Genomic DNA, 13,003 nt, shown 5'->3' with positions numbered 1-13,003 from the left:
AAGCATCCTGCGATCGGGACGCGAAGGACGCCAACATGGCCTCGTACCGCTTCCACGTCCAGCAGCTATCCGGCTTCTTCGACGGCTGCGAATTCCACCATGTGCCACGGGCAAACAACGAGGCGGCTGATGCCTTGTCCAAGATTGGCTCAACCCGGCAAGCCATTCCGCCGGGCATCGCCTTGGCGGTCCTCAAGAAGCCGTCCATCATACCGTCACCGGACTCGGATTCAATATTCGTGCCGGCTGACCCGGGGGCTGCTCAGCCGAACCCGGGGGCTTCACCGCCCAAGTCGGGGGCTAACAAGCCAAACCCGCCGGCTAGCATGCCGAACCCGGGGACTTCTCAGTCCAACCCGGGGGCTTCATCGCCAAACTCGGGGGCTAACAAGCCGAACCCGCCGGCTAGCAAGCCGGACCCGGCGACCATGCAGTCGAATCCGGAAGCTCCCACGCAGAGGCCCTGTTGGTCAGCGTATTCGAGATAAAATGCGTACCTTCATGGGCACAAGAGTTCCTCTCCTACCTCACCGACGGTGTGCTGCCCGACGATAGAGTCCAGGCCAGGCAGATTGAGAGAAGGGCCAAGGCCTATACCATCATCAACCACCAGCTGTACAAACGCAGCGTAAGTGGGGTGTTCCAGCGGTGCGTCGAGCCGGCTGAAGGGATTGAACTCCTACGGGAAATCCATCAAGGAGAGTGCGGACATCACGCCTCATCTAGAGCCATAGTGGCCAAAGCCTTCCGGCACGGCTTTTACTGGCCGACTGCGCTCAGAGACGCAGAAGATTTGGTGAAGAAGTGCAACGGCTGTCAGCGCTTCGCAAAGCAAAGACACCAGCCGGCTTCCGCCTTGAAAACCATCCCCATCACATGGCCATTTGCCGTATGGGGCTTGGATATGGTGGGCCCATTCAGAACAGCGCGAGGCGGCATGACACACCTCTTGGTGATGATTGACAAATTCACCAAGTGGATCGAAGCCAAGCCAATCAAGAAACTGGACGGGTCCACACCGTCACATTCCTCAAGGAGATCATTGTGAGATTCGGCTACCCCCACACCATCATCACCGACAACGGCACCAACTTCTCCCAAGGCATCTTCTCTCGCTATTGCGGGGAAATGGGGATCCGGATGGCCCTATCTTCTGTGGCACACCCAGAGTCCAACGGACAAGTGGAAAAGGCTAACGGCTTAGTCCTAGCCGGCATCCGGCCCCGGCTGGTGGAGCCGCTCGAGCGAGCAGCCGGCTGCTGGATTGAGGAGCTGCCCAATGTGCTGTGGAGCCTGCGCACAACGACAAACCGCTCAGTCGGCTTCACACCATTTTTCCTCGTATACGGGGCCGAAGCCGTCTTGCCGACTGATATCGAGCATGACGCGCCAAGGATCAAGCTCTACACAGAAGCCGAAGCCAAAGAAGCTCGCGAAGATGGAGTCGACCTGGTCGAAGAGGCCCGGCTGCTGGCTGAGTCTAGATCTACCATCTACCAGCAAAGCCTCCGACGCTATCACAGCCGGAAGGTCCAGCCCTTAGCATTCCGAGAAGGAGACCTAGTGCTCCGGCTGATCCAGAGGACAGCCGGACAGCATAAACTGTCATCCCCATGGGAGGGTCCCTTCATCGTGAGCAAGGCGGTAGGCAATGATTCCTACTATCTCATAGATGCCCAAGAGGCTAAGAAAAACAAGCCGGACAAGGCTGACGAGGAGACTAAACGTCCCTGGAATGTCTGGTTACTCCGCCCATTTTACACATGAGAGCAGGAATGTATGTATCCCTTGTATCCCTTTTGCAAGTTATGAAAAAGCTTGCGCCAAGAGCGCCGTTTCCGACAAGTTTTTCGCGTACTTTACCTTGTTTCGCCAATTGGCTTGAACCCTCTCACGCGGCCGGCTCAGTAACGTGATCCGGTTTCCGACAGCCGGCTTCCGATCCAGCTACAGACCGCAACCCGGCTGTCCGGCTGGCGGGAGTAAGGCCTAGGGAGCCGGCACGCGAAAAACGACTAAGGGAAAGAGTAAAAGCGAGTTGACTTGCAACTTTTCATAAAGTGCCGGATTGCCGAATTCAGCTCGTTCGACTGAAATACTGTCGGCCTCACCCAGCGGCCCGCTCTTGATCCGGCGACGGATCGCAAGTCGGACGTACGACCGGCAAGGGCACAGCCAAAGAGTGGGGCGGATGGGAAAAAGCGAACGAGTCGAAAGAAAGCAAATCGGCACACAAATGATTAACAAACACACTAAAGTGTGACTTAATAAAAGGCGATAATATTGTCTTACATCTGCACCCGGCATCCCGGGTATTTAATAAATTGTCTTGCAAAAGAACAACTGAAAAGCAGGAAATCTAAGCCGGAGGGGCATCAGTGGAGCCGGCGGCCGGGTCGTCCTCAGGCACGTCTTCCGCCTCCTCCTCATCCATGTATTCTTCATCATTGGATGGAGGAGGGTTCGGATCCGCGACGAAGAGGGTCTTGTCGACGAACTCGGCGATGGTGCTGGCTCGAGCGAGGCGGGCGGCCTTGAGATCGGCTGGGAGCTTGGTCTCCACGCCGGCTCGCCGGGACTCCAGCTGCCCCAGGTCCACCTCGTTGTACCAGGAGAGGACGAAGGACAGCGCCATGTCGGCACCGGCGCGCGTGGCCGACTCCTTCCAGTCGAGGAAGCGGTCCGGCGCCCGCTCCATCGCGGAGATGAGGCCGGAGATGTCTTGCGGCACCGCCTCCCCAGGCCATAGCATGGGCACCAGCTCTTCAGCCGCTTTCCGCAACTCCCAGCCGAGCTGGGTGACGGGCTCGATGCGGGCGGCCATGGACGCCAGGTGGTCCTCCATGGAGAAGTACTCCGAGCTGCCCTCGCCAGTCTCCTGCCTCCTGGAGTCACGTGCGGCGCCGACGGCTGCCAAAGCCGCCTCCTGCGTCTCAGGGAAGGCCGCTGAAGAAGAAGAAGCATGTCAGAAGCCATCAAAGCCGAAATAAGCTGAAAAATGCAAATTTTCGAAGTCCTAAAGTAAGCCTGGCGGCAGCCGGCAAGAACCGACTGCCCCCAGCCCGAAGATGGAGATTCCGAAGCTCTAAAGTAAGCCTGGCGGCAGCCGGCAAGAACCGACTGCCCCAGCCCGAAAATGGAGATTTCGAAGTAAAAAAGAAAAAGCCTGGCGGCAGCCGGCAAGAACCGACTGCCCCCAGCCCGAAGATGGAGATATCGAAAAATCAGAAGTTTCTGCTGCCGGCTACCAACGAAAGTCGGCAGTCGACAGCCGAAAGCCGGCACAGGGTAGGAACATAAAGATGCACTCACCCGCCAAGCCGCGATCAAGCGCGCTAAAGTCATCAGTCCAGCGTTTGGCGGTAGCCGTCAGCTCTGTGGACTTGGCAGTGACCTCCTCCTGCAGCACAAGCCGCTGCTTCTCCACCTCCGACAGCCGCCGGCTCAGATCATCCACCTTCTCCTTCTCCGCCGTCCTGAGGGAGTTGAGCTCGGTGATGTGGTTCTTCTCCAGCAGGCGCAGCCGTGTCAGCTCCTGCTCAGCCAGCTTGAGCTTGGCTGCGGCAGATCGGCCCGCCTCCTCGCTCTCGGCGCACTGCGCGCGAGCGGCTCGGAGATCCGACTCCAGCTGCGGGACCTTGGCGGCCTCAACTGCGAGGCGGCCGGAAAGAAATGTCAGCCAACCAAGATTAAGAAAGAAACAAGACATCAAGTCGAAAGAAGCGTAGAGCTTACCCTTGACAGCCTCCAGCTCGCGAGCCAAGCCGGCTCGCTCGATCTTAGCCTTGTGGTAGCTGGTCACCACCTGGTTGTACAAGAAGGTGCGCCGCTCCTCAACCGTCTGAAAGAATCAGTTGCTTAGACAAGACCTGGACTGGCTTCAGGCAGCCGGCCCACGTCTCGGAGGGCTACCAGAACAAGAAAATTGCAAAAGAAAAGAAAACACACCTTCTCAGCATCCTCCAGCGTCGCCAGCTGGGCAAGGGTCTCGGCGGCCTTGGTCTTGAGGCTGGCCCGATAGCCGGAGAAAAGCATCTTCATGGGCGCCGTGCCAGGCTGCCCCTCCCGGCTGAGTACCTCGCAGGAGTTCGCCTGATGCCATGCCCTCTCCATGGTTCCTGCCGAGCCAAAGCTGGAGTCGGAGGCGGATGGCACAGCCACCAGCCGGGCACCCTTGGCCACATGAAGGCCCTCAGACGGGCCCGCTGCGCCCTCCGTCCTCACCAGCGCGTGCGAGTCGGCGCCCTCCGTGCGCGCCGGCTCGTCCCTCGCCGGCTCCTGCCTGGTTGGCTCGTCCCTCGTCGGCCGAGGCGGCGGCGTCGCTCCGGGCGCAGCGGATGGCCCAGCCGGCCCAGTTGTCTCCGGCGCCCGGCGCCCCTCCGGACTCTCGTCCAACTCCACCACGGTGGCCTGCTGCCGGCTCCGGCCGCAGCGGCGCGGCCCTGCCAGCGCCAGTCCTAGGAGCAGCCCCGCCGGCTCCGGCCCCGGCTGAAGGCGGCATGCCCCGCCCGGCCCCAGCGGCCAGAAGAGGCGTCCGGCGCGGGAACATGTCGTCCAGCGTCGGCTGCCGCGTTGGCTCGACCCGCGTGCCGCGATCTGGCGCGGAGGCCAGCGGCACGGCAAAGGAAGAAGCCCCTGTCGCAGGCGGCGGCGGCGTAGGTGCGCGCGAGGAAGGTTGCGGCGTCTGCTCCCTCCTCTGGCGCGGAAGCGGCGACACCACGCGTGGAGCTTGCCGGGAGCCGCCGCCCTGAGCAAACTTGATAGGGGCCCTAGCCGGATAAACAGAAAGATAATAAGCATAAAAGTAAGGAAAGAAAAGGAATCAAACAAGAAAAAGAGAAAGAGAACTCACCCGGCTTGCTCCGGGACCTTCTTCGGCTGCTGCCGGCGCTGTTTCTTCGCCTTCGCCTCCAAGGCGGCGGTGGAGCCGGCTCGTTTCGTGCCCTTGGGCGCCGAAGTCGCCGTGGTGCTTGGCGGCCTCGAGCGCAGAGGCACGGCGGGGATTGGCCCCGTGCCGGACGTCGCCGGCTCCTCCTCCTCCTCCTGGTGCTCTGGTGAAGGGGGCGGATTGTGCTCCCCCTGGCCGCCTAGATCAGGCGCCTGCGGCAGATCGTCGTCGCCGGCATGGTCGCCGGCTTGGTCAGCCGGATCGACGAGATCCGGCGTCCACCTCTTCGTCGCCAGGTCGCCGTCCTCGGCGTTCTGGCGCTCAAAAACCTAGAAAGACAGAAAAGCATGAGCATATGACAAGCCGGAAGTCGGCAGAAGAAAAAAGAAGTCGGCCTCGCAGCCGCAAGCCGGAAAATGGCAAAGACTCGAAGCTTACCCGCGCCGGTGGATGGTTCCTGTCGCAGGGCGCCAGCCCGTAGCTCCAGTCCTCCGCCAAGTTCGCCTTGGTGATGTGGTTCACCCGGCTGGCCACCTGGGCCTTGGTGAGCGGCGCCTTGGACGTCCGGTTCGGATCGAACCGGCCGGACATGTGCCCGATCTTGTGGGTGCGCATCTGGAGCGGCAGCACCCGGCGCTCGGCGATGGTGCAGAGAAGATCTTCGGCAGTCAGCCCGCCTGCGGTGGCTGTCGCCAGGAGATCCCAGAGCAGGTTCACCTCGGCGTTCTGGTCCGTCGAGCGGGCGTTGTGGCTCCAGTTGATCCGGCCGACTGGAGGAGCCGGATTGAACTCCGGCAGGTTGATCCGGTCGACGAGCTCCCCCTCGTTGCGCACGTAGAAGAATGACATTTGCCAGTTCTTCACCGAGTCGACGGTGGGGATCTTGGGGAAAGGCGTACCAGGCCGGGTGTAGATCGAGGCGGCGCCGCAGGCTCGCAGGCGACCGTCGTTGGTCTGCGCCTTCAAGAAGAAGAGCCGGCTCCAGAAGTCGATGTCGGGCCACAAGCCGGCGTAAGCCTCCATGAACGCTACGAAGCAGCTCAGGAGGACGCACGCGTTGGCCGGCAGGTGGTGCGGCTGAAGGCCGAAGTGGTCGAGGAATTGCCGAAAGAACGGCGAAGCCGGCAGACCCAGCCCGCGGTCGAGGTGCGCGCCAAAGACGACGCGCTCGCCGTTCCTCGGCTCGGGCTCCGTCTCCTCGCCGGGCACCCGCGTGATGACCGACCGCGGGACTCGCCGGAGGCGTACCAGGCGCTCGATGTCGTCCTCCCGCATGTAGGAGCCCCTCCACGATCCACTGGGGGACGCCATTGACGAGGTCGAGGAAGAAGATGACCAGGAGAGGCTGAACGGCGAGGAAGAACCTTGCGACCGCGGCGGCGACAGCGGCGGCTGAGGACGCTCCGTCGAGACGCGGCCCCGTGGCGCCGGATTGGCGGGGTGGCGGCGGCGGATCGGTGGAGATTCGCCCGCCGGAGTTCGCCAGCGGAAGATGTTCGCCGGAGCAGCAGCGAGCTCGAGCGCGCAGAGGATAGCGATGGGGGCAAGAGCGCGAGGAAGAAGAAATGGCAAGTGGCCGCCTCGGGGCGCCCCCCCCGCGGCATTTATAGCCACCCGACGCGGGCGGTTGGCCTCCAAGTGGCGGTCGTGGGCCGTAACTCCTCCCACGTCGCCGGATTTACTGCGCCGTAACTGCGCCGTAACTCCTCCCACGTCCACGACGGTTACCGAAAACGGCCACACCACGTCGCCCACTACCGCACCGGATCCGGGGGAACTTTGATGTGACCAGACAAACCGACCACCGGGCCAGGCGTCAGACCCGTCAAGTCGGGCGCGGGACCCGAGGCGGCGGAGGCTCCGGCGCGCCGCAAGCCGGAGCCGGACCAAAAGTTCCACTCAAGCCAAAATTCATCAGCAAGGCGGAGGCGCCATCAGATCTTGCGAGAAAGCAAAAAACTGCACAAGTGTAAAAAGCGGCCGGCTAGAAGCAGCCGGCAGGAACGAGCCGGATGAGGGCGCAGCCGGCTGAATGGAAATTCTCAGTCGGCCCCTCCAAGTGCCGTCTAATATACTCGAGAAGCCGGAAAACCTGCCTAGGTCCTTCGGGCGCAGGACCTTGCCAGCCGGGGGCTAATGTCGGGGAAGACCCGGGTAGGGCAATGGACGCGGAGCAACCGGCTGGCCACGGCCGGCTCGCGGCAAAGGCCGGCTGAGGTGCAGCCGGGCTGGCGCCGTGGCCGGCTGGTCCGGAAGCCGGCTGGCTCTAGGTCCTAGTCGGCCTGGCTACGGCCACCAATGCTGTAGCTGGGCCGGCTTCTACAAGCCATATCCGACTGGGGCTTGAACCTCAGACCGACTCGAGGCTGGCGAGTCTTGCACTGGAAGGAACCGGGTTGGTGATCCGGGTTCCTAAAGTCCACGCTGACTCCATCTTCCGTAAAACGCGGGGCACTGTGGAGAAATAGTGCCGCGCGATGGACAGGCCGTCAGGGCTTACGACGATCCGTACAGGCTACAGCGGCTGACGGCGACAGGGACACCTCCTCCATACCGCTGACCGTGGCAGCCGGATGGGACAGGCCACGATGCCTCAACCACTCCTGACGTCACCGCCTCGGGAAGGAGCGGAAGCCGAAGCCGGCCCAGCCGGCCAGTAAACTATAGGGTCTTATATGTAAAGTGCCGGTGCCTATATAAGCCGCACTACCCCCTCTCGTGCAGAGGATCGATCATTTATTGCTTTCACCTACCTACAGAGCTGCCCTGTGAGAGAGACCATCGTCTCCCTTAGCCTCTCAGGGCCAGCCGGACACAGCTCAAGGAGCAACCTTGTACTGTGTGACCATCATATACACTCACAGCAGGAGTAGAGGTTTTACCTCCATCGGAGGGCCTCGAACCTGGGTACGTCGCCGTGTCGCTCGTGCCCATACCCGCTTCCGGATACCGCCGTGAGATCTCTCAGGAACCACTTCGATTAGCCACCCTATGGCATATGCCGTGACGATACCACGACATCACTGTTGATCAAAAAATCGGCAGCATAAAAAGCAAGACAAGATAAATATTTCGAGTACAAACATAGGAAGAAATAAAGATGACTTACGAGCTGACGAAGGATTCAATATAAGGATCATAAGCTGCCTTCGGATGAGAAGGAACAACTTTTTCAGCCTTAGAAGTGCCAGAATCCTCGGCATCATTCCTTTTCCTTTTGTTCCTTGGGGAAACAGCAGGAGGAAGGGATTGCGTCGACTCACTGGCTTCAGATTCAACTTCTTTTTCATGGGAAGCCGCAGATTTGTGAGAACCTGCGACTTCACTTTCAGGAATAGAAGAACCTTGGATGTCTTCGGCAACGATAGCCTGTTCTTCGACTTCTCCATCCTCAGGAAGAGGAGGAAGGGAAGTCATAGTAGGATGGTTCTGTAAGAAAATAGCGACAAACGAAAAATTAGAGCGATACCAATACAATGAGATGCAGGGAAAATTCGGAACAAGATAGAAACTCGAGAAGACAAAATACCTCGGGGAGAGGATTGGCGGAGCTGTATGGTTCCACGCGACAAGAGGAGGGAATAGGATCCTTCTTGGCCAGGCGGGAAACTCTTCGAATCAATTTCTCCAAGTCCTTTGCAGAAAGATCACTGGAGATTCTATTGGCGTCGTTTTCACCAGAATACGTCCAAAGGGGATTTTTGCGAGCCTGAAGAGGCTGCACTCTAATCCTAAGAAAGTAGGCAGTGATTTGAACACCAGACAGCTCTTTGCCTCGAGTGTTTTGAAGCTGATGAATACGAGACATGAGTGCCTCTGTCGCCTTTTTCTCTTCATCGGAAGCTTCGGCATCCCAGGAGCGGCGGCGCTGAATTTTGGCACTTCCGTCGAAAGGATATATGTTGTGTTCAATAGAGTTGGCGCTTTCTTCGTGAATGTAGAGCCACCTTTTGCGCCATCCTTGGACAGAATCAGGAAATTTGACGTCGAAGTAATCGACATCAGTTCGGACACAGATAACAACGCCGCCTATGTTATAGGTGGCGTTGTGGGAGCCATTGCGGCGGAGGCAGAAAATGCGTTTCCACAGAGCCCAATTAGGAGGGATTCCGAGGAAGCATTCGCAAAGTGTGATAAAAATGGAAATGTGAAGGATGGAATTGGGGGTCAAGCGGTGCGCTTGAATCCCGTAAACAAAAAGAAGGCCGCGGAGGAAATCGTGAATTGGGGCCGAAAGGCCATGGATGAGGTGATCAACGAAACTAACCCGATACTCCATTGGAGGGTTGGGGTAGCTTTCTTCGCTGGGAAAGCGGATGGCGTCTTCCTTCTTCATGAGGCCAAGCCTCTTCAGAGTGTTGACGTCCTGGTTGGAGATTTTAGATCTCTCCCACTCAAGATCTTCGGCGGCCATCTTGGATTCTGGAGTGTTGTGGCGAGTGAGTCGCGTACGCGGTGGCATCAACGGCAATGGGCAAAGCAATGTTCGTGAGTGCGGAAGATCAGAGAGAGTTGGGTGCAGGGGAAGCTTTTGCGAAGAGGAACAGATGTGCGGCGCAAGCGAGGGAGTGAACGGAGGTTGAAGAAAGGTTTATATAAGAATCGGGTGAAGCAATGCACCGTTGGATGAAGAAATCGTGTGGTGACAACAAATCTTCTAGATAAAAGGGTAAAAAGGTATTTTCTTGAGATAAGCGTTACCGTACGTGCGCCAGAAAAGCGGAGGACGTGTGTCCCCCACTTGCACGACGTGTCAACGTGGTAGAAGCAATGGACCCACAGGGGCAGAAAAATCACGACTATTAAACAGAGATGAAGTAAATTTGATTAAGGGAAGCATGCCGACAAGAAAATAAAAGAAGATTGGCGACAGGAGGAGTTATTTGAATACTTCGGGAGCCTTTGATCAAATACAAGTTTTTGCCCAAATGCTCGGGGCTACTTCGACAAAAAGTAAAAATTCGAGTATGGCGGTATAGAAATTATGGGAGCCTACAACCAAGCACAAGTCCTTGGCTGTAGCCTCGGGGGCTACTCCCATCGGGAGCGCTGTTCGCGCACCCGAGAGATAAAAAGAAGATCATATTGGAACATAATGACAATATAGTGACAAGGTGGACTAAAATGTTGAGCCTACAACCAAGCACAAGTTCTTGGCTGTAGCCTCGGGGGCTACTCCCATCGGGAACGCTGTTCGCGTACCCGATGAAGTTCAAAAATAAAAGATAGAAAAGCAAGAGAGTATATTTCGAGTTATAATTAACTCTACATATACTCCCATCGGGAAAGCAATATAAGTCATATTTGACTCGATAAAATGTGCCATTCCAACAGCCGGAAAAGCACTCGACAATATATTCTCGTAACGCCAAAGTTGCGATCAATTTCTGAATGCCGCAAATTTGCGAAGGTAAGACCCAGATCCGTTCTCACTGGGCGTGGCATCGCCAAAGACTGCGCTACGCTACTTTTATCCGTATCAACGAGATACGAAGAAAAATCCTAACGGACGCGTTAGGTACCCGATAAATTTGACTGGACTCGACAGAATGGTAAGACCTTAAGCGGCACCTGTCGAAGTTTACACCAGTATCCCGAGATCATGTCCAGGGACGTGATCTTGAAGTAGGTTTTTGCGGATTGCCACTAGAGCAGTTAACTAGTACCTGATCCGTCAGATGAACTAGCCCCAACTACCATTATCCCTGTACAATATAGAATTTTATGTGAAGAAGTATAAAAAGGTTAAAGCTTTCGAATAAAAATAAACAGTGGAGATTTTCCCTGACTCTACGATTCAAGCAAAATCTCGGGGGCTACTGACATAGGCATCCCAAATGGGCCTGCCGAAGATAGTACCCGGGGTTTACTGAAGGCCCACTACCCGAAGAATAAGAAGATTCGGGAGCCCAAGATATATTAAGGAAAGTTAAGAGTTGTAGTAGGAAGTGTTATTTGTAATCTGGCGGGATGAGTTAGAAACCGTCCCGAACTCTGTAACTTGTATAGCACGAATCCCTCGGCTCCACCTCCTATATAAAGGGGGAGTCGAGGGACGAAGAGATAATCGAATCATTGTCTACAAACCCTAGTCTTCACAATCGTCGAGTACTTTTCGGCTGAAACCTTCGAGATCTACTTACCCTCTACTTCCAACTAAACCCTAGCCTACAATCCATAGGCATTGACAAGTTGATACCTTGTCACCAAGGACCTTACTGTAAAAGACTTGGAGAAGCTTGTTCGAAGAATTTCGTCGCTTAGCAAGAAAGATGTCATTCCATCCTCTTGCCGCGTGGAGCCATATAGCGGCACCAACGCCCTCCCCAAGGTAAATTTTGTCAACTACTATTTTGCCTTTTCGAATTTTTTAACATTTGTCGATTACTATTTTGCTGACACCCCTTATATAACTTTTTGTCGACATATCTTGTCCTTGTAGAATCATCAAGTTCTAGCTTCTCTTCCTGTAATGTCGATCGAGGGGTAGATTTTAGAAAGGGATGTGCATTGCATAGTAAATTCTGGGGAAATTTCGCGCTATTAAACAAAAACTGCATCGAAGGGGGACAAGTTTCTCTCTCGACACCTTACCGGGTTAGGGTTTCGAGAGTGCGACAAACTTGCATCTCACTTCACTAGTTTAGGGTTTTGAGAAAAGAGGGGAGAGTTTACTTGATTGAATTCTAAATGATATGACATGGTTGAATTCAATCCAAGGATTGAATTTGAATTTCAAATTCAAACATTAAATAATTACCTTAAATAATTCAATTGAGGAAATTCATTAAGTAAATAATCAATAATAAACAAGATGAACAATTATAATAAAGTGGAGCTCATTAGGGAAAACCTTGAGCTTTATTGAAGAACACACAAGATACACTGTCTTTACATTATTCATAATGGAAATAAATGAATTACAACACATTACATAAATGGGCAGAATAGAAGAATGAAAAATAAAGAAAAATTACAATTTAATGATCCTAGACTAAATTCTACAAGATCATCTTCATTTGATCTTGAACTTGATGAATTCCAAGTCCATTTTGAGCCATGGATGATCCCTGCACAAAAACACAACAAAGAGAAGTTATGCCAAGTGGCAAAGCCACTTGGCAAGTTAGAAATCAAATGGAAAGGTGAAATGAGCAGATAAGCTCAATGTGGCCGAGCTGATCCAGGCCAAAGCCAAGTTCCAGGTTCAGGTGCACAGCACTTGACAGCACACACACACAGCCTGCTCACAGGGCTGTGTGCATGCTGCACACACACACAGTGTGTCACTAAGGTGACAAGCAGGAGCTGTCGACCAGGGATGCAAGAGAGCACCATATATAACCTTTTCAGAGCCAAACCCTAGTCATTTGTTCATCCATCGACAGCAGCAGTGGTAAGTTCATCAAGAACACCAAGAACACTTAGAACAGGAAAAACCACAAGCCATCAGAAACCATCCAGGGACAGTTTCACCAAGAACTGTCAGCTGTGAGCAAGTACCAGATGGAGTAAAGCACCACAAGCTTGTAAGGAGGAGAAGGGCAAGCAAACCAAGCATCACAGAAGCAATCCTCTACAACAACACTTAATTCTAGGAGCTGGAGTGAGGTATACCACACAAGAGCCTGAGCAAGATCATATCTTGCTCATACTTAAGCATGATTGCATCACAGGTGCATAGAAGGGTAGAAAACCCTAGGTGTATCATCATTTGGTTACTAAACCAATTGGTGCCAGCAAGTACAACTAAGGCTAACAGGAAAATAAACCAGGGAACACTGGTTATGACAACACAGTGTCAAAACCAGAGAAATCCAGCATGGATTTATTCCTTGCAGCCAATCAGGATCACAAAGCACCTATTGACCTAGCTAAAACCATCAGACTTAGACAGAATACTGTCTGTTTGTTTTCAACATCAAGAGTTCTGGCAATCCAATAAATGGATCACCAGACAACATTTGGTAAGCAACAGCAAGCCAACAGATAGGGGAGCCATCCCAGGGCAGCACATGTATACTGCCAGGATCACCTCAACCCTTAACCAATTCCAACAAAGAAACCATGCACAGATATCATCACCCAGTAGGGTTCAAAAGGAGGGCTAGGGTA

At 54.8% G+C, this 13,003-nt stretch overlaps 1 protein-coding gene across 1 annotated transcript; it reads right to left on the bottom strand.

The window, feature by feature from the left end:
• Positions 1 to 2,314: 2,314 nt before the first annotated feature.
• LOC139834172 (uncharacterized) lies at positions 2,315 to 6,298 on the bottom strand. The gene is made up of 7 exons (XM_071824586.1): positions 5,327 to 6,298; positions 4,853 to 5,217; positions 4,428 to 4,769; positions 3,949 to 4,384; positions 3,736 to 3,841; positions 3,313 to 3,651; positions 2,315 to 2,946 (listed from the first exon to the last, which is right to left on the bottom strand). Exons 1-7 carry the CDS (start codon positions 6,197 to 6,199, stop codon positions 2,360 to 2,362), a joined length of 3,048 nt encoding a protein of 1,015 aa, XP_071680687.1. The 5' UTR covers positions 6,200 to 6,298; the 3' UTR covers positions 2,315 to 2,359.
• Between the last annotated feature and the right edge of the window lie 6,705 nt (positions 6,299 to 13,003).

Source organism: Lolium perenne, chromosome 1, assembly GCF_019359855.2.
Source record: "Lolium perenne isolate Kyuss_39 chromosome 1, Kyuss_2.0, whole genome shotgun sequence".
NCBI classification, from domain to species: Eukaryota; Viridiplantae; Streptophyta; class Magnoliopsida; order Poales; family Poaceae; genus Lolium; species Lolium perenne.
The sequence above is the reverse complement of the archived record's forward strand: the minus strand, read 5'-3'. Positions and strand labels throughout refer to the sequence as shown.

Bases quoted from the DNA above. Each gene is read 5' to 3' on its own strand.
- LOC139834172 (XM_071824586.1), bottom strand. From the start codon at position 6,199: ATGGCGTCCCCCAGTGGATCGTGGAGGGGCTCCTACATGCGGGAGGAC. The intron at 4,770-4,852 runs GTGAGTTCTCTT...TTATCCGGCTAG, and splicing joins AAGGTCCCGGAGCAAGCCGG to GGCCCCTATCAAGTTTGCTC. The intron at 3,652-3,735 runs GTAAGCTCTACG...GCCGCCTCGCAG, and splicing joins CGAGCTGGAGGCTGTCAAGG to TTGAGGCCGCCAAGGTCCCG.